We start from the raw sequence: 21,271 nt of genomic DNA on the forward strand, positions 1-21,271 counted from the left end.
AAACGTGTCCCGTCATGGTGCATAGGGAGAAGCTATGGGGGAACAGGAGAGAGCATCCAGGCTCTCTGTGTTTCAGGAAGGAATGTCCCTGAGGCCGTTCTTGTTGCAAGGCTGGCCTGATTTTACTCTCCCTAACCCTGGGTCGAGAGTTGAGCCCGGCTGTAGGTGAGAAAGTAAAGTCAGGAGGAGTGTTCCTCAAACCACTGGTGCTGCACTGCCAGAGCAGAGCCGAAGCGCCCTGATGGGTAAATGCGTGTTGCTGGCTCTGAGGTAGGAGGTAGAAAGTGAGGGAAAGTAAAGTATATAATTGAACTGTGTCGAGGTATACTTACTCGCTGGCATCGCCCACACGAGCTGAGGACTGTCAAAGTGAAGGAGCAGATAAGGATTGTTTCTTGGCAGGAGTTTAAAGATGTATAATTATGTTTAGCTGAGAATGGAATGAGCTTATCAGTATATGTGTCAGTCAGACATAGCATGCCAAGATGAGCTAATGTGGGCTTGGTGAGTTGAAGTTAAGCCAACCAATCAAAAACAAGAAGGAGTTTGTTTTTGGCTGAACGGACCAATCAGATGGGTATTCTGAAATTGTATGAAATGTTGCATCATTCTCAAAAGGCCTATAAAAGGCAAGGAGATTGTAGGAGCTCAGTGCTGCTTCCAGTGTCTTCTGAACCTGTATTAAAGATGACTGTGAACTTGTGCCCAGGGGTCCATTCCTACTTTGTCTTGTCTCCAGTACCGGAATCCACAGATGCCAAGGCTAATGAAGTAGAGTGTCCCCCTTCACAAATGTATTATGCCTGGTCTTTAATTGTATCCATGGCCTGGCTCTGACATATTTAATGTCAAAAATTAAACTGCTTCACCTTAGCCAATCACTTTGATCTGCGGGACAAAGCCTTTGGGTGGTCGCTTTTGCCAAAAACGACAACATGTGTGATAGGTGTTTCTCCTCTTTTCGTCCCTGCTCTTTGAACTTTCTACCAAGGGACCTCAGACACATTGAGTCCTTACTTAGGAAAAGCTTAGGAAGAAATTAAAAGCTCACCTTTTGTGTAATATGTCCTATCAACCAACATAAGCTTCAAACTTTTAGCGATGGCCTAATGATGTAAACGACAAGCTATTAATTGTCATCTGCGCCAAGATGCATTTTTGCGTGGACCCTTTGGGTATGCGCATAAGAAAATGTTAAAATCATATCAAATCACTAGAAGGTAAGCTGGGAATTGTCTAGTGTGGGTTCTAGTTGGGTAAGGATAGGCGATGGAGGGGGATGTCTGAGAGACCAGAGGAGGACAGTGAAGGAGTGTGGAGGTTATTGGAGAGAGAGGTCTGTGGAGTGTTTGTGTCTGGGTGTGAGGAGTGAATGTAGTAGGGGTAGAGGAGAAGGAGTGAGGCATTAGTAGCTGTAACTGGAAGTATTGGTAGTAGTAGTGAGAATGAGAAGTGGTAGTAGGGACTGGTAGTGGTAGTAACATTAGTAGTGTGGTAGTGAGTAGAGAAAGAGGAGAAGCAGTAGTAGTAGTAGAGGAGGAGCAGTAGTAGTGAGAGGCAGTGCAGTAGGAGTATTGGTAAGAACAGAGAGGTGGTAGCAGTAGCAGAGAGGCAATAGTGGCAGGGAGGTGGAGTAGTAGAAAGGAGGGAAGATTGAAAACATCATAGGGAGTAGTAAGTGAGTAGTTTGTAGATAGTGGCAATAGTGAGCAGAGGCTTATAAAGAAGGGAGGAAGCAAAAGTAGAAAAGAAAGGTAACATCTAAGAATGGAGGTAGGAAGGTGGAGTGTAAGAACAAAGGGATAGAAGTGTGGTGGGGAGGAGAATATCTTGGGTCAGGTGAGACCACATGTGTGTGATGAGATAGTGGAAATGTGGTGCAACTCTCATGTCCCCCACCCCCTCCGATGTCCGACGTTGCCTGTTAGTTCCCCCACCCCCTCCGTTGTCCCTCAGTGTGTCTGCCATGCCCCCACCCCCTCTGCTGTCCCACGTTGCCTGTTAGTTCCCCCACCCCCTCTGTTGTCCTGTGTTGTGTCTCCCATGCCCCCCACCCCCTCTGCTGCCCCATATTGCCTGTTAGTCCCCCCACCCCCTCTGTTGTCACACGTTGTGTCTCCCATGCTCCCCACCTCCTCCGCTGTCCCACGTTGCCTGTTAGTTACACCCACCCCCTCCGTTGTCCCGCATTGTATTCTCCCATGCCCCACCCCCTTCCACAGTCCCATGTTGTGTTCTCCCATGCCACTCACCCCCTTTGCTCTCCCACATTGCCTGTCGGTTCCCCCCACCCCCTCTGTTGTCCTGCACTGCGTCTCCCTGGCCCCCACCCTCTCCGCTGTCCCACGTTGTGTACTCCCATGCCTCCCACCCCCTCTGCTGTCCCACGTTGCCTGTTAGTTCCCCCACCCCCTCTGTTGTCCCGCATTGTTCTCCCATGCACCCCACCCCCCTCCGCTGTCCCACATTGTGTTCTCCCATTCTCCCCACCCCCTCTGCTGTACCACGTTGCCTGTTAGTTGCCCCACCCCCTCTGTTGTCCTGCGTTGTGTTCTCCCATGCCCCCATCTCCTCCTCTGTCCCACGTTGCTTGTTAAGCCCCCCACGCCCTCCTTGACCACCTGCACTGTCCTTGCTGCTCTCTTCCCCCAACCCCACTGCTGCTTTGCTGCACTTTGTTCCCCCACCCCCTCCTTTAGCCCTGTGATGCCCTCTGTGTTTACCCACCCCCTCCATTCCCCTGTGTTTCTTTGTGTTACCCCCACTCCTTGCCCCCTGTGATTGTTTCTCTAAGCCTCACCCCCCTTTGCCCCCTGTGAGCGTCTCTTGGACCCCCTCCCATCCCCTGCTTGGCTTTCAACCTTTTTGCCAACTCCTTTCCACCTCCCTCTCTCTTGTCCTACCCTCCCCTCCTCCCCTTCCCTCCTGCTGTTCAAACTCCGGTACTACCCCAACTGCTGTCAGGCATAGTAATTCGTAGTCGCCTGTTCCTTGAGCCGCCTGCCCTCCGCTCCTTTCCTTTCCTCCCTCTGTCCTGTGAAATATCGCCACTACCTCAATTGCCTTTGGCATAGTAATACTAGCTGCCTGCCTTTTACAGCCTTCTTGTCCCCCGACACTCCCCCCTTCTTTTTTTCTTATCTTAGCAATTACTCTTATTATTTGTCCCTCGACCTCTGATAATGGCTTGTCTGTTCCCCCCTTCCCTCCTGTTTTCTCCTCCCACTCCCTTCCCAATTACTGCCTACAATAGCTGACTGTTACAGATAGACACTTGTTCTGTTCCTCTCTTGCCTTTTTTCTCCACTCCCCCCTCCCCGCTCTCCCTCCTCTTGTCATTCATGCACTGCAACAATTGTCGTCAGGCATAGTAATGTTACTGCTAGTCTTGTCTCCCTTCTTCCCTCCCCTCCCCTCACTTATTGTTCCATGCACTTGTACTATCTGATATGATATGATAGTTTTTATTCTCATTGACTTGTTTCAAGGACCTGTAAGAATGTAACTGTAATCTCCCATGTTCCCTCCCTCCTTGAAGCGCTTTGAAACACATTGTGTATAGGCGCTATGCAAATAAACAATCAATTAATCAAAGAAGGAACCATCCCTAACTCCCTTAGAAACTTAGCCAGCCCAGGAGAGGGACAGTTAGAAGGGCCCTAGGGAATTTGCTAGCCACTGATTCCCATTAGCCTAAGCCGGTTGATAGACAGGTAGGTGCCACCTTTCTGTAGCACTTACCCCAGTTATGAATGCCCCGTTTAGGTAAGGGGGAAACCGTCAGGAAATAGAGAGAGAGGGACGGCAGTAGCACCAAGCTTCCAAAGGCCCTGGTTAGCTCTAACACCCCCCCAGATACTATTCAGTCCATCTATCATATACCAAATAACACCCTCGAGGCAGCGGAAGGCGCCTAAATGGTTATTTTTGAAGGGTCCATCACATTTCCTTTAGTATTATTACTGGAATTATGCGCAAAGCAAGCATGAGTATGTTCTTCTGTAGGAATACTGGCATACATCGGTGCAGACAGCATGTAAATGTAAGGGCACAGTCTGTGTCAACATATTTTTATACTGGCATAGATTGTGGGCAAGGGCATCATCAAAGTGTGTTGAAACATGGTCCTGTGACTGTTGGTGACTTGCATCTATTTCATTTTTGAATTACTCTACAGAACTTACTGCAAACTGTCTGGCTTTTAACCCATTATTTCACGGAAAGTGTGCTGTATAATGCACTATTTTAAACCATTATTTAACCTCCCTTTTGGGGGCTCTAGCGAGTTGTGAACAACATGGCCTCCTATCTGTGGAGCTCTGTTGAAACCCTGGAGATCCTGATTGCCAATCCTGTTTTGGAGCACGTGTCCTCGATTTGGAGTGTGGGGAAGCTTGTCATAGGGTGCTGTGCATGGGACTATTCCCTTTTGAAGGTTGAGGAGGGAGCAGAGCGCCAGTGCGGCCGGTGAGCGTTGGGCCGTGAAGTCGCCTCAGGAGAACAGCTGTGGTAGGGCAGTGAGGCTTCCTCTCAAGGGCCGCCCCTGTCGGGTGATGACTCCGGAGCCATGACGGTAATCAAGGGATGAGATCAGGCCTGCAGTGGATACAAAGTGAAGAGATGCTGAGTCTGAAGACGCCGAATCCACAGAGGCGTAGATCCGATGCGGCCTGACACGGCCTGTTCCACTTGGTGTGGTCCCCAGGTATATCTTCTGCCCCAAGGGACAGACTGCAATGGGGGGGGGGAGCAATTGTCTGCTGCATCGGGACCCATGATCCATTGAGTGATCCTTGTCTGGGGTGAAAACCTTGGCCTGGGCCACCCAGTTTGGTAGACTGTGTTGAGGGATGGCTGCACCCTGGGACAGCGGCAATTTTCTGGTGGTTTTAATCTTGTTGTGTACTGGACTCTATAGGACATCTCACGGGTAGTTACTACTAAGAAACAGACAAAATTGGATGGCTTTACCTCTAAGGCCCATGATGCAGGAGGGCTGCAGGGGGAAAACACCAGGTAGAAAGCCAGTGAATCTATGGAGCGGGTCAGTTCCTAACATACCCTGAAAGAAATGGATCGTGACCATCCTCTATTGGAAATGTTTAAAGATCTGAATAGTGCTATAATGACGATGGATCATAAGGTGGATACCCTCACAACTCGGTTGGAAGCCTCACAACACAAAGTGAAACAACTCTGTGGAAGGATCGGAGAAGCAGAGCATGGGATACTGCAGATGGAAAGCAGTGAGGAGACTCATGGGGCGAGTATAATAATGTTGAGGAAGGAGGCAGGCTGTAGTAAAAGTGAAGAATGAAGATTTAGAATCGTGCTCACACGAAAACAACATTTCGATACTTGGGATCCCGGAGACAGCAGTCCACGGTGCAATGGAACTGTTTCTTGAGAAAATCCTTCCTGATATTCTAGGGGGGTCCTGTTTTCTTGCAAGATTCCCTAGTAGTGTGGGCCCACAGGTCCACAGGGCCCAGGCCAGCAATGGCCCAACCCCCAGGCTGATAATTGCAAGAATATTGAATTATCGTGATGGAGATCTTGTGATGAAAGCTTTGTGGCAACTGAAAGAGATTAGATATGGCCGTGAGCAGATCCTAATATTTCCTGACTTTAGCCCGGTGGTACAAGCAGCACGGAAAACATTCGTTGAAGTCAAGACCATCGTAGGAAAAGGAACATTCGATACCAAATGCTGGTTGAAAATTCTCTTCCAGAACAAAGTACACTTCTTCGTGGTACCAGAAGACGCTCAAGATTTTATTGACCAGCGGATGGGCGGCGGCCGAGACCCCCCCTTGGCTTTCTCTGTTTTGATTTTGTGGCTGATTTCATCCTGTTCTGGAACTCGGGATGCTCTCTTGGTTAAATGTGTTTACAAGGGGGCATGTTTTGGAGCTCTTGCTACCCTCCATTTCCGCATGAGCACAATTACTGGGAAGGGGATCAGGGAGGGTTTGAGTTGGGGGGCGATGACAATGTTAGTTGGGGTGAAGGAGGGGGTTGGAGGGTTTGTGTTTGTTTGGTTGGTTGGTTTATGAGTTTGTTGGCAGAATTTGTGGTGATTTTGGATGCTGTACACATAGGTTGCAGGATGGGGGTTCCTCTATGTGGGGGAGCCATAGGGCATGTACACATTGGTTTAACTGATGTCAGGGTTGAAATGTTTATCTTAGAAAGTTAGGGGCCTACATAACATGCTGATGACAAGGAAGGTGCTAGCTTATTCAAAGAGACATGGGGTTAAAATGTTTTTGCAGGAAACCCACCTGTCGTTTATGTAACGCTCACCTGATTCCCACGGAGGCGCAGGTCGTGGCAGGAAGGTGTCTGTGACTCGAAAGGTGATGTGCAGGACTCGATGGGCTTCTGGGGTCGAACCTCTTCGCACTGTGTGACGAACTCGTAGGGTGAGGTTTCTGCAGGTGAAAGAATATAGGGGTTAATGGTCTGGGTTGTTTAATGTCTCTCTTCCTCTCTCTCCCAAGCTTCTCCGTAGAGCCCCCAGGTCAACGTGCTCACCTTAGATAGGTGAATGCTGGACTCTCCATCTGCGTCTGATGCAGGGCGCTGTTGCCAGTTCCTTCACTGGTGAAACATAGGCCTCTTGGACTCAGAGGACCTTTACCGTCGTTAATTGCACGAGCGGTGAGTTTCCAGACACCTTTTTAGTCTTTATAGTCTTTAGAGTCTTTAGGTGCAAGGCACGTTAACATTGAACAGGACTTCGTATGATGCTTTTCTCCCCTTTTGCTTGCAGGACTCTTGAGGAAGATGAAATAAAGCGCCTGGAAATGCGTGAGTAAATGCAAGCGCTCTAGCTGTTTTTTCCCTTGCAGCGTAGTTCGTGCTGAAGAGGCACCGGAGTATTTGCAGGCGTTCTATTGTGAAGAGTGCGATGGGCGTAAGTAAATACCTGTCTAATGTCTCTTCTTTTGTCTTTCAGAAGCTTGTTTGCAGCGCCGGAGTCCGCGGAAGGCCCGTAAGTAAATACGATGCTTTTATCTCCGCAGGTGGCGATGCAGCGTGAAGAATTCCAGAGTTCACGGAGTGCCGGTAAGTAATGACAATGCTTTTGTCTTCACAGGCGAAAGTACAGCGTGCCGAAATGACCGCAGCCGATGGATCAGGTGAGTAAGCACTGTGAGTTAAGACTGCCTTGTTAACCTGCTGTTTCTTGTCTCTACAGATGCTGCTGTCAACTGGATACAGGAATTGTGAGTATGATTCTTGCAGATTGAGGAAGAAAGGCTGGAACAGACTCGGTGAGCGTTCTGCTGCAGATGCAGAATAACGCGAAGCACGTTTCATCAATCGGGTGTGGTTTAAATAGCCTTGGAGTGATGAGGCGTCTTCCTCCACGGCCCCACCTAGGTAAGAAAAGAGTTCCAGTTCCAGAAGCTTTCCCCATGCTGAATCCAGGGAATGGAGCTGCCCCTCCCAGGTAAGAAAGTAGTTCCTGTTTACAGAGGACTTCTAAGTGGCTGGTAAGTAAGCAGCATGGTCTGCTGCAGGTAAGTCCACCCAAACATCTGCACACATATTATGAGCCCGGCGCTTCCAGTGCCGGGACCGATGATTCTGATGAGCCTGGTGCCACCGGCGCCAGGACAAGGTCCAAAAGGTCCCTGTGGGGACCGGCTGGTGCCTAGGATTAGGGTTAGGGGCCTGCTTCCAAGGACGTTGGGCTGGTCCTGGCTCCTTGGAAGCAGTGATCATGACAGTTTAAGCAGCATGATAGAATGGTCAGAGACTAGGGACAGAATAGATGGCATGCTTCCAATACAAGCAGGGCAATGTGAGTGCTGATGTTGGTACATAAGAGTCTCCCGTTTAGAGTGATTACTCATGTTGCAGATACGAATGGCCGGTACGCACTTGTTCATGGTCCATTGCATGGCCGTCCACTGACGATAGTCAACAGACCTCAGCCTGGATGTGGTTTTTAACTGTATCTGACATACAGTAGCACCTGCTTTTGACAGGCACACTGACACCAGTGTTAATTCTGTACCTACACCACGGTGTGAGGCCTGGTATCAGTGAGAACAGAGAGCCATACTACTGGACCAAAGCCCTTCAGGCCCTCTGCTGCTCTGTCGTCAAATCTGGAGAGAGATGCACTCCCTCCACTGAGCCATCCTGAGGGTTGCTGTGCAGCAAATCAGGAAGGGGCTCACTCTCATCCTCTTCTTGCTCTGAAGCCAGCAAGCGACATGAGACTTCGGCTCGCCTATGGAAAGGTTTGAGCCTGTTAACATGGAATACCTGAGGGTCTACCCCAGGGACTCCCATGTCAACCAGATAATTGACTTCGCCCATCTTGGAGATTATCCTGAAGGGTCCAGTCCACTTATCTTCCAAAGCTCGAGGCTTGGTGGGCTCAATCACAAGGATTTCCTCTCCCGGAGTCCAATCCACTTGCAAGGCTTTAAGGTCATGGCAGTATTTGTTCAGTTCCTGGCTTGCCTTAAGATTTGCTGTTGCCTGACCCATCATCTGTGTCATCCTCCGCCTGAGACCTAACACATAGTCCCCCACTTGCTTGGCAGGATCTGGAGGGGTGGCTTCCAAACCTTCTCTGATCAAGGCAAGGGCCCCCCTCACTGGATGGCCAAAGAGTAACTCAAAGGGGCTGAAACAACACCCTCTTGAGGTACCTCTCTGTAAGTAAACAGCAGACATGGCAGGAGGAGATCCCATTTCCTCCTTAGGGCCTCTTCCAAAGCGTCTAGCATGCACTTGAGAGTTTTATTAAATCTCTTGACCAGGGATGGTAAGAGGTGAAGAACTTGTAAGTAACTTTGCACTCTATACGTTGTTTTCATGTAGCTTGACATGAAGTTGGATCCTCTGTCCTAGACAACCTCCTCAGGGAATCCAAAATAGGTGAAAATGCCCAGGACCTCCCTGGGAACCACCTTGGCCATAACCGTCCAAAGGGGTATAGCCTTGGGGTACCCGGTGGCATGATCAACCAAGACCAGAATGAACTGATGTACACCTAAAGTGGGAGGGTCAAGGTGGCCGACAATGTTCGGCAGGTCTTGAAGTGGGACTCCACTTCTACTCCCATCCAGGGCCAGTCTTCTTGGTACCAAGATGACCAACCAAGGGCACCCCATGCGCCAACTGCAGCAGGAAGGACCTGTAAATCTGGGGTACCACCAACCTCTTAAGGGTACCAGGTTCAGGCTTAGTGGGCTCACTAACAAGGAGCACACCCTCCCTTCCAATAGATCCAGAATGTCCTAGGCACTTCTCCCTGTGCCTGGGACAGGGCCTGTTTCCTCAACCCTCGAGAGAGTGGCACTCTCTCTGACCCTTAAAGAAGTCCGCCCGGGAGGGGCCCCCTTCAGCTAACAAGCATTGAAGGTCAGGGTGGTCCTCTGGGTTGAGTACCTCTCCCACAGGAGAATCCTCTGGCTCTTCTCCAACAGGAGTTGAGGCTTGGATCCCCACTGGATCCAGCCCGGCCACAGCATGAATCGCAATGTGTGCTGCCTGAGCAGCAGGAAGAGAAGGGGTCCCTTTTGCAGAGGCAATCTTCTTGTTCTTCTTTCTTCTTGGTGCCTTGGGTTTCCCCGTCGGCGAGGGTACCGTACTCACAGCCGGAACCGGTGTGAACTGTGATCGGGTGACAGCCGCAGCAGTCATGTGTAGACCATCCGCGATCATCGACGATTCTACCAAATCATTTCCTAGCAAAATGTTAGCAGGTACATTGTCCTGAACAGGATAGGAAGCTTTGCTGTCTTGTCTCCAATCGTAATGTTGACTAAGGCTACAGGCGATATTTTGGAAGGCCCACCAGCTAACCTGGTGGTTCTCAGAGGAGCTCCTACATAGTCCTCTGGCTTGAGCAGGGTCCTGTCCACCACTATCATGCTTGCCCCAGTGTCTCTCAAACCAGTAGAAGGCTGGCCATTCAAGAGGACACTTCTCAAAAATCTACAGGTGTTCTGTGGGAATGTCGCCAGGAACAATAGGGAAATCTCTACGGGAGCACCGAAGGTGATCCCAGTAGAGGAGGGGAGGACAGTGGCCTCCACTTCAGGTACGGAGTAGGGGTAGGTCAGGCTGACAGCCTGGACTCCAAGTGCCTTACCTTTATGCTTGGGGTCACCCCTCTTGTGGTCCAAACCTCCACAGTCCCAACAAGTGCCAGAAGTGCGGCGTACATTACTGGAACCACTGGGACCCTGCTTTGCAGCAGCCGGACCACTACTCTTACTCCCACCCACAAAAGACGTATCCCCATTAGATTTTTGGGTCTTAGGAGAGGAAGGGTTTGGTTTACCCAACTGTGATTGCTTTTGGAACTCCTCAACCTTCTGATAGGTCCTCTTTTCTTTGTCCTTGTCCTTCCCACTGGAGTCCTTAGGGGACACCCTGTGGGAGACCCACTTGTCAGCCAGCCTATCCAGCTTAAAAGGATCTAAAATGTTCTGGTCTGCAACATACTGACTCAGCTCCAGTGAACAGGCTTCAAACAAAAAAATGTTATAAAAACAAAAGGTGTGATAATTCAACAAACGTTTTCACTTTGTAATCATCAATCCACCCCATCATGTTCATGTGCGCAGCACTCACCCAGTCAATCCAAGACACATTCTCTCTCTTCTTAAATTCCCTGAACCTTTTAAGGTATTGGGTAGGTGTCTTACAAACTTGCCAATCAAAGCAGACTTCATGCACTCGTACTCACTCCTTTCTTCCACACTCAGTTTCAGAATACAGTCATATCCAGTCTGAGGCACTCTGCTTAACAAACACTTAGCCCAATCTCTTTTATTGACATCATGAATTGCACAAGCCATCTCAAACGCTTCAATCCATTGGAGGATATCAGAACCCTCTGCATACACACCCACCAAATCTTTCATAAACTTGGTGACTTGCGACCTGACACTCTCAACTGGTTTTTCTGAAGTCTCCACTCTAGCTTTCTCTACCTGGATTTTCTGACACTCAGCGTCCTTGTTCTTAAGTTCAAAGTCCTTATCTTTGAGTCCAAGATCCCTATTCTTGAGCTCCACTTGTTGTGCCAACTCCTCTTTCTTAAGCTCAGCTTCTATTTCCAACTTGCGGTATTCAAAGGCCAATTTCATCCTTAATAACTCAAGTTCCAAGGCATTCCCTGAAGAAACATTGTTGGAGGTCGGAACCGAGGCAGCAGGAATGGCGGCATTCCCAGAAACAGATTCAACAGCGTCCCTAAGGGAGTCGGGCCTCAATGGTTACATCCTCCCCTTCAAGAGCTTCACAATCCGTCTGTTAGTCCACCAGGGCAGGTATCGGCTCAGCCGTAGACTAATCTTCAAAGTCTAACTTCCTGGCTTCACAAGGACTCTGGAGAGCCTCTAAGCTCATCCGAGTCAATTTACCATTCCCAATAGATTCCATTGATTGCAATGTAGTTCTCTTGTACAAAACTAAACCTCATTTTAACAAAGTGTACATATTTTGTAAGTGGCAAGGTTACACACTGATTCTTAAAACCATAAGCATCCCACCGCTGCCACCAATGTAAAGCAACAGGAGGGGGCTGTCTGTACTCCTGCTCGCTATATGGCAGAGGAGAGGCACAGAGGACCCCAGCCAAGATTCTCTATAGGGTAGGTATGGTCGAGCAATCAAGGCCTAGCTTCTCAGGAGGTGATACAGGCTGGTTCATAAGTACAGTGTAGTCCCCAAGCACCCGCAAAGGAATGTCCACACACTGTATTAGTTAAAAAACAGTCTTTATGTAAACAAGGTTCAAGATTATATACACAATCACGATAATACACTTTGTGCCTGACAATTCTAAAATGGTAAGAATATATAGTTCTAGGTGATACCACTATTACTCAGATTCCATTAAAATGCATCAACTGTACTCAGTTCAAGTAGCATATGAATCAACACAGCAAAACAATATCAACCATAGACTTAGGAGGAAGATAAGTTGGATAGACAATTGGCAGAATACTGAGCCCCTACCAACCAGACTCAGTTCTGTATGAGGATCCCCCCCATTTGGGCAACCTGTAAATGACAATGCACTACAAGCCCAGTTCATATATTATCTATTAGAGTCTTATCTTCTTCTATAGTTCTGCAACCCAATGTACCGTGTGTTGTATAGTTCTTCGTCGGGGAATCGACAGGCCCTTCTTGAGTGCCTTCCCTTTCAAGTAGGAGCCATAGGTCGTCGAACTTCTGAGATGTAGAAAAAGTGAACGATGTCGTTGAGGCAGCAGCTTCGGTCCTTGTGGTGCGCATTGACAAGTGATCGAAAATGTCCTACAACAGGGGAGGCGTGCAGTGCACCTCGACGATGATGGCTTATTGCCGCAAAGAGTTAGTGAAGAACTTTGGCCCAGCAAGGGCGTCAAGTTGTCGGCGTCGGCGATTGGGACGTGACCATGGTTGGCTTAAGTAGCTTTGTCAGCGTCTGTGAGATCTTCAGGTGGCGGGAAACCCACCGGCAGATTCTCCTCGGTCGTTGGCAGCCTTCACTTTCTCCGACAGGATGAAAGCAGTCAACAAGGATGAACAAGGGAGTCTTTGGATCAAATGTTCTTAGGCAAAGGGAGCACGGCGGCTCTGGTCGGCGACGGCAGTCGTAGACCATGGACAGCTGTCCGGTGCTTCTCTTCGTTCTCCTCGGCGGTCCCCTTCTCCAGTCGGCAGCCTTTCGAGGGTCTGACTTCCAGGGAGCTTCAGCAGAGGTTAGCGGTGCACAATGGTCCCTCATAGCTCGGGAGAAGGTCTCCTTACCAGGTCCTATCTTTGATCAGTTCTTCAAGGCACGGCAGCTTTCAGATTACACGGAAGGGAACAGCGGTTCACCTTCTTCTTCCAGGCTCGGCTTCTAGAGTAAGCATCAAGTATCAACTTCAGCTTTTGAACAATTTCTAGTAGTGGGAGGCCCACAGATATACTGTTGATCTCCCATTCATTCTGCTGGGTCACACTCAGGCAACCAATCACTCAGAAGGGCATTCAGGCAGCCAATCAGGCACATAGTGCATTCATGCCATTCTCCTCCATCCAGACACTCACAACACAGAATGTGGATTCGAACATGCACTCTGCCATTCAGCACTAAACACTGCATTCATACCAGTTTCGGGCAGGGCTGTCTCAGTCATTGTGTCAAACACGAGATACTAGACACCCATAACACAGAATGTGTATTCATCACACACTCCATTCACCCAGGTCCCACCCCACGGGCGTACCCACCACATACGGTCGTTGGGAAGGCTCCAGCCAGTCTGGTCAGCACCTCCCCACACTACCATATATGGAAATTCCACCCAACAGCCAGTCAGGGGTTAGGGACAGAGTCAGGGCTTCCCGGGACTTTGGGAAAACCACTATAACAGGCGATGGAAGTCAAGAGGCCACAGGGGCCATCTTGTCTCCATCAGGAACCTACTGATTGCAATGACAGGGCCTGGGCATCCCAAAATGGAGGATGTGCATAGCACCTATCAATTCAGCACAGAGCTGCCACCAGCCCGTACCCTGCTCTGTGGGCCACAAACAGGTGCCCAAAAAAATACACTAGGAGTACAGGGTCGTACTCCCACCTATGGGTGCCATAGGGTATCCCAAGGGTCTGTTCACTAAAGCAAATACAGGAAGCGTGGCACCACCCGGAGTCCCATGTGAACTCCCGTGCGTAAAACAAGACAGAACATACATGATAAAGTAATAAATGACAAGGACTCAGAGGCCCTTTCCCTCTGATGCATTTCCGGCATCACACTCATGCGTAATCATCCATGGCATTATGTTTCTTAGATCTAGAAAGCAGCCTCGTATATGGTGATCTGTTTTTACAGGCCAGTGACTGCTTTGTAGAGGAACATCACAATCGTGAACACAGGGGAACTCATTTACAAGTTACAGAGGTGAGATAGTCGTACATGGTGGGACTATACCTGGATTCTCAACAATTTCGCTTTTTCATACCAATACCTCTCACTATTCAATTTAATTCTTACCAGGTACTGCACCTATACTTTCTGCATGCTGTACAGTTAGGATTTTATGGGCCTCATTCCGAGTAGGGCGCAAAGGGATATCGGGCACCGTTAAGGACATCGGTGCCGCTAATCCCTTTGCGCCCTATTCCGAGTTCCCTTAGCGGGTCCCTTCCTTAATGCCTGGTTTGACCAGGCGTTAAGGACGGGACCCGTTATGGGACTTTAGAGCTAATAACGGTACGGCAAATTGTGGTACCGTTATTAGCTACTTCCCCATTGCCATTGAGTCCTATGGGAGCTGAAATGGGAATGGGAAATGGTTTTTTCAATGGGGACTTAGCGGTCCCTCCAAGGTCGGATGGACCGGTTCGATGGACCCCATTGAACCAGGTCAGACTCGGTACCGGTATGGGAGGTAGTCATGGCGCAAATAGCGCCATGATTACCTCCATACTCGGAATGAGGCCCTATGTCTTATTTGAACCTATGGATACAATCAGCACGCTGGAGCTCATGAGGTACATATTTCAGATTTATGAACACCAAATGAGGAGTGAATTATGTAATTATTTAAGAGGCCTGTTAAGATGATAAGAATCCTTTCTCATGAAATGTCTTTGCATTACTTTTAGAAACTTGATTGAATCACACCCCTGATGAAGAGAGGAACTCTCGAAATGCGTTGGGTCTTTTGTCATATTAACATTTTCCCTTTTCTTTAACAAACATCAGTGACCCATTGAATATATTTTTGAATAACATGTACTTAATATGATTAAACACAATTTAAAATGACTACCCATGACTATGTATATGGAGCTGTTTGGCTTTTGGTCTAAGATAGTGTGCAGGGGATGGGAGTTCCCTATGTTGTGAACTTACTTAACTGAACGGTTACCCTGTAACCAAGATCATATCCCTGATGTATTTTGTCTCAGTCCAGGAGAAAGTAGAGTATTTCACTGCTAGGGCATATCGGACAGTTCCCTGCACTCCTACAGACCATCAGTTCCACTCAGTTTCTTGGAAGCAAAAAAGAAATTGCATAGAATCATCTAAATTTCCAGTCATTTTGGTGCTTTATTTAATTTTTAATTTGAAATCAAAATGTTTCACATATGTTGTTCTCTGGTGCTTTATCCATCCCTCCCGCCCCGGAGGTCAGCGACCTGATGTCTCCAGCATGTTGTGGTTCAAATGTGACTCTTCTGTCAGATTGAGGTAACATCATATAGCAAACACCCTGTAGTCTCTGATTATATCAATTCAAGAACAGAATTGGAAATACAACCCCCCCACTCCCTTCCGGAGGTACACCTGGTGGGTGTGTATTCGAGTTCAACACTCATTTTCTCCCTTTCTAATGCCCAACGGGCCCAATGCCAATTGTTTGTGTTAGTTGTGCATGGGTTCCATTTTGGTTTCTTGCATCTTGGAATCATTACCCTGGATAAAAAAATGTTTCGGCCTGCAGCGCACTTCATCAGTGTTGCCTGATGAAATGACCCCATTATCAAGCAATGCGCAATCGTTGACGATCACGGAATCAGTAGTTGCATATTCAATGTACAGTAGCGGAGCATCAAATAGGTGTAAAATATGCATGTGCAAGCTCAGCAGATAAAACCTGGAAAATCCATTGATGATGACGACACCCTCTTCGGGTTTTTCCAAGTCTCTGCCACTGAGTAAGCTTGGAATCAGGACAATTCAGAACTTCTTTAAGTGGCCGGAACACATGGATGAACAGCTGGATAGCACCTTGAAGGTCAAGAACCAAATGCCCTTCTCCACAGGAGCAAAGTAACTGGTCGAGGGAAGTGGGAAGTGCTGGTGTTGATGGAACCACACAACTGGGCATATTGTATAGCAGTAATAATTGAACAGTCCGTTACAGCCGCTGGTGAAAGTCTTAACTATTATACATCAACAACAAAAAAACAGTAAACATTGACACACTGTCCAGATGCCTCCTATACATAAGCGGACGCAAAGTCCAACATAACAATCAACACCACCCTTCAAATCTAAAAAACATGTATTTTTCATCAGGGAATTTATTTAGACCCAAGTCCAGATGTGGTAGGCTCACGCCCATCCTGGCCTTGACTAGAACCGTTTTTTTTGATACGTGCCTTACGTAAAATCAGAATGGCTTCCAATACATTATCAATATCTACTTTGGCTCTTGCATAGTCAAAAAGGTAGGACCTGATTGAGTGAAAGAGTCCCGTGCACCGAAAGCTGCACTTATTGGCTGAGTGCATGGGTAGACGATAAGGCCACCTGCTCGCTCCGGACTTGGAGTGGGCGTCCTCCAAAGAATGACCACTCAGTATTTCTTCAGCTCTGTCTCGGACAATGACTTGGTGGCTCTCCGTTTGATGGAGGAGAACTTGACGGCCAGAACCACGGTAGCGATGACAAGTGCCAGGCCCAGCACAAGCAGAATCCACTGTCCCGCGGCGGCCTGGCTGCTGTCCAGAGACATCCCCAGGAAGTTGACTTTAGCACTGCCGACCGGTTCTACCACCACTTGAGCTAGAGAAGAAGAAGCAGAACATTAATCAGTGTCCTAGATGAATATGCTTTCAGAGAGGTCTCAGGTGAGGTCCTTAACTACGGTCCCCAGCCTCTCATTTCAGGTGCTACAACATGGCAACAAAAATGCCTCGGCGAATCCATGCCATCAAGAGGTGGTGTCCTGGGTGCTAGTGATGATCAAGTGATGCCACAATGGTGAAGACCCCTCTGTGATGCACACAAGTATGGAGCTGGAATGTGAGCAGGTCTGAACTATTACAATACTTGACTTTTGTACATGAACTGCATCTGAACACAATCACCCATCAAGACCAAAGAATCAGAGAGTGTTTGCTTATTTACCAGTCATAATTACAACTATGCATTCATTGGTGTCTTAAATATACAATAAATATTCACCTCTATTACAGAATGCAACCGGTCCAGTTTATGTTAGGGCGCACTGTTCGGTGAATGTGTTATGGTGGTTGTGTGAAAGTGAGGACATTTGCTAGCTTGGAGGTGTATGAATAAGTGACGTGGAATCTGTGTACACCCACCTTGTAATAGGTGTCATGTGACCTTCCTTCTATGTCTGAGGGTGTGCGTGCCTGAAGTTTTGCACGTTAACATGCAGAAGACACCCCAAAGGGTGCCTTCTGCATGGTTACCTTGCAAACCTGCCACTGGAGAAAGCACAGTCGTTGTATTCATGCCCCCACCCCCCTTCAAGTGCAATAAGACCTGAGAGTCATCCACATATGAAGATGAGCCAGGAGTCGGATATTAAGAAGGGGGAGAGGGAGAAGCCAAGTGGGACTTCACAATGACCAGACAGTGGGGTGGCAAAGGAGCTAGAGATGATATTTGTTTATAGCCAGGGGGGTGGGGCTTAATCCATTTCAATGCCACGCCTCTAACCACATCATTGGGTGAACGGTGTTGAAAGCCGCAGAGAGAGCTAATAACACGAGAGCTCCAGCACCGTTGCCACCCATGACGCCCCAGGTCTTGCTGATCATGGGTACCATGACTGCCCCCAAGCTTTGTACCGGGCCAAACCCGCGAGAAGGGAATCGGCATCTGGTGAAGCACAACAAATCCCTGCCGCTGGGCCGCCACAGTGGCGCGTAGGACTTTTGTAGGAATCACAAGCAAAGAAATGGGGTCAAAATTTCTGGGGTTTTCTGGATCTAGTGTGGGTTTTTGGAGACGAGGTTTCACTATCGCTGTCTCCTGAGGCTCAAGTACAAATCTACTAAGGAGGAAGGAGATGAGGGTAGACCTTAGGTCTCCTTACAGCAAAGAAGACACCAATTTACCTATGGTCGCTGGTCAGGGATCAAGAGGGGAACCGGCATCATGGCATTAGTCAACACCTTCAAGTGGTGGGTGTGCGTGCGTGTGCGTGTGTGTGGACTAAAACCCTTAAAAAAGCAGTTTACAGTTGGGGTGGTATTCGGAACCGGAAGACCATCCATTATTGGTTCTTTGGCTAGCATTTAATTTCCAAAAGTTTCAGTCTTTGCTCAGTATAAATTGCTTACGTCATTACAATGAGCCCTGGAAGGTACCAGCATGGGATTACTATGGGTCTCGATTTCTTTGAGGTTGCAACAAACATTAAATATTTCTTTGTGCGATATAAAAATGCGATTATATGAGCTTGTTTTGATATCTCAGGACTAATTGACATTCTGTGTCGGCCTGATAGGAGCAGACCAGGTGCTAAATAGCCTCGGCATTCCTACGTTTTTTCATGGATTAAGTTAGGGCGTCTAAATACTAAGCGGTTTTGCATTTCTCCGGAAGGTTCCCCTGTGATTTTTAAAGGGAGCAAAGAGGTCGGCCGTCTTAACCGGAGGGAGCACACACTATCCCAGGCAGAGTTGTTGACTGGATGTGGAATGTGCTGTCCGATGGATGTGTTTCCGATGATTCAGAAGGCTGGGGTACTGGTCCAGCTGCGATCCAGTTGAAAAAATGTTCATGCTAACTGCGCTTGGCCTCCCTCACTGTTAACACTTTAGCTATGCTGTGTTTGTTACTCACCACTTACGACTCACCTCCTCTCAACTTTAGTAACCATGCTACCTCGTTCCCTGCTCTCCGCTAATCACCATGAATTGACTGCTTCCTTCCTGTAGCGCCTGCATGAGATAAGTTGGTATCAGTCCTTTTCAAACAGTTTACGGTGAATGTTGCTAAACGGGTTCTATGTCATTTCATTGCGTGATGTTTTTTCGCAGGGCTTTTTACCGCAGATTTTTAAATGAAAAAACTCATAGATTTTTTTCTTTTTGGGGGGGTTCCCCTCCAAACGCCCCATCCACTTTTATTTTTTATATGATCCCGAACACCCACACCCCAAATATATATTATTCCAACCCCTCTAAAAAACTTGATGAGTTATTTTTCGTCAAATAATTTGCGGTAAAAAACCCAGCGAAAAAACATCCCACGATGAAAGGACGTTTTACCGCTAAACTTACTTGTGGACTACTGTTGTTTGTTACCTTACGCCTCCCTCACTAGCGTGTTAAATGATATGGAACCTTACCCACTCAGCCCACCTGTTCATATCATTGGGCACCTTATGTCAATGCTTGGTAATGAAAAGAAAGGGGTTGGCTGTCCACACTCAGTTGTATGGGATCTAATTTTGGCTGGGAGGATAGTACAGGGCCAACGTATTTGTCTTGGAAGCAAGACAATGCAGAGCAACAGAGGTTTGAATCCTGGGCTTGTGCTTAGAAACTGGTCCCCGGTATCAAACGTGTTAGAAAAGAACAACTATAAAAATTATATTTCTTAATCTTTTACCTCCAGGCGTCGAAGTGTGACAGAGAGACGGGCAAACTAGTCCTTAAAGTCAAAAGGGGACATACTATAGGTGTGGTGACTACCACCTGCAGCTCTCCAGGTGTTTTGGACTACAACTCCCATGATCCCTCACCATTCACTATGCTGACATGGCCAATTGGGAGTTATAGTCAAAAATCCAGAGAGCCAAAGGTTTCAGACCATTGTTTTAGTGACACCCATTGCCCACAACCTAAAAACATGACATTAATGCAATTTAGAATTCTACAGAACTGGTCATTGGCCACGTGTGAACATGTAACATTAGTAATGGTGGGCAACAGGTGCTCCAGCATGGGGATTTTGCGTTCTTTGGGTTACGCTCTTTGATTTTGGGGTTTTGCATATGGACAGAAAAAAATCTATTGGAACTATTGGAGAAACAAGTGGCAGGAATTGATGGCCTTGTTTTATGGCAGCAGGCTAAGTACCTTAACTGGGCAAATGAACCTGTGAGTCAGTGGCTATAGCGTAAGGCCAAATGTTAAGTATCTCACATCCGCTACACCTGCAGTACCCACTGCTTCTGGGAGTGTTGGGTTACTGGAGCACTCCCAAGAGGACTCAGGTCCTCAAGCGCTCTAGAAAGAGGGCTATTTAGCCAAAACATTTATAAAGGTAGCACTATAAAAGACTGGCCTGGCCAGATGTTGCCATTACCTTGATATGCTAATTTCTGGTGATGTCACATTCAATAATAATAATAATAATTTGGCATTTATATAGTGCTACGAACCCTCGGGTATCTGAGCACTGCTTATTATATGAAAGGCTGAGATTGGCCCCGCCGGGATTCAAACCTGCGTTTGCAAGTCCCCCCACTTTTTTCTTGAGGACTTGACCTTTGCCCCCATGTAGGTCGTTTTGAATTATAAAAGCACATAACAATAAAATGTAACCAAATAAAAATGGTGTGGACATTTGACTTGTGGGTGTGTGAACGTACGTGAGCCTCGGGTGGTGCAGAACGGCAGCCATTATTGTGGCTGCGACATAGAGGCACCATTTATGTGAAGAGGTAGCAGATAGGTTGGCAAAGTGTGACTGCCCACAAGGCTGGGGCAAGATGAAGTAAGCCACTCTCCGATGCCCACCCACACGCCCCACAATAGATCATGAAGGCGAGTTCAGCTGCCGGCAAGCTGGGCTAGAGACTGCGGAGCTGGCAGTTTTAGGTAGAATACTCTTGCAGAGGAGGTGGTTCATGTCATGTGGATGGTTACATCCTCTGACCCCTGGTTTCCCCTGATGCCACGCCCCCAGGACGTACTGTTCGGAAGTTCATTGTTTATGTAATTGACTGATTTGAGCAAACTGACTTTCTTAGGAGGTTCTTTGTGTAAAACTGTATAAAAACCCCAAGGTATCTGCTGGAAGCCTCACAGGGGTCCTATGCCAGTTTCCCGCCCCATTTCTGCACAGCTGTATGGAATAAATCCTGTTCCTGCTTTGATTGTCTGTCACCATATTGGATTTCAGGGTACTGAGCTTGGGCAATGCATTGCAGCGCTATCAAGATTAATAACTTTGGAGAAGCTGCTTGACTGCAAATCAAGGGGTTGCCCGGCTGTATAATTTGGATAGTTTTGTTTTTGCCCCCTAAAATACCAAGTTAGGAACGAGCCTGTGTAAAAAGAATTGCCGTTCCTTTTTTCATATATAAAAACGGAGTGTGAGAAAACGGGGGGTAGTGGATTTGGGGTTGTGTTACCTTTTCTTTGTGAGTAAGGCTGCAGCCAAAGGGTATTCCCGGCTGACAAATGTTCATTTTTCTGTGTTCTTTTTTAAGGTTTTGTGAGATATGAAGAGTTTCCCCTTCCTGTTTTATGCTTTTGTCCCGTGTTATGATGTATCTTTATTTTTTTCTGCTCCGGTGTCAGTCTTTTTTC

The 21,271-nt window shown here is 47.7% G+C and overlaps 1 protein-coding gene across 1 annotated transcript in view; it reads right to left on the reverse strand.

Moving 5' to 3' along the window:
* Positions 1 to 15,053: 15,053 nt before the first annotated feature.
* Positions 15,054 to 21,271, reverse strand: part of ACE (angiotensin I converting enzyme) — a 342,068-nt gene continuing 335,850 nt past the window's right edge. The window contains 1 exon segment of the mRNA XM_069634130.1: positions 15,054 to 16,538. Within this exon segment, the coding sequence (XP_069490231.1) occupies positions 16,330 to 16,538 (209 nt within the window). The 3' untranslated portion in view covers positions 15,054 to 16,329.

The sequence above is a fragment of the Ambystoma mexicanum genome, chromosome 13 (genome assembly GCF_040938575.1).
Source record: "Ambystoma mexicanum isolate Mex_15411 chromosome 13, UKY_AmexF1_1, whole genome shotgun sequence".
NCBI lineage: Eukaryota > Metazoa > Chordata > Amphibia > Caudata > Ambystomatidae > Ambystoma > Ambystoma mexicanum.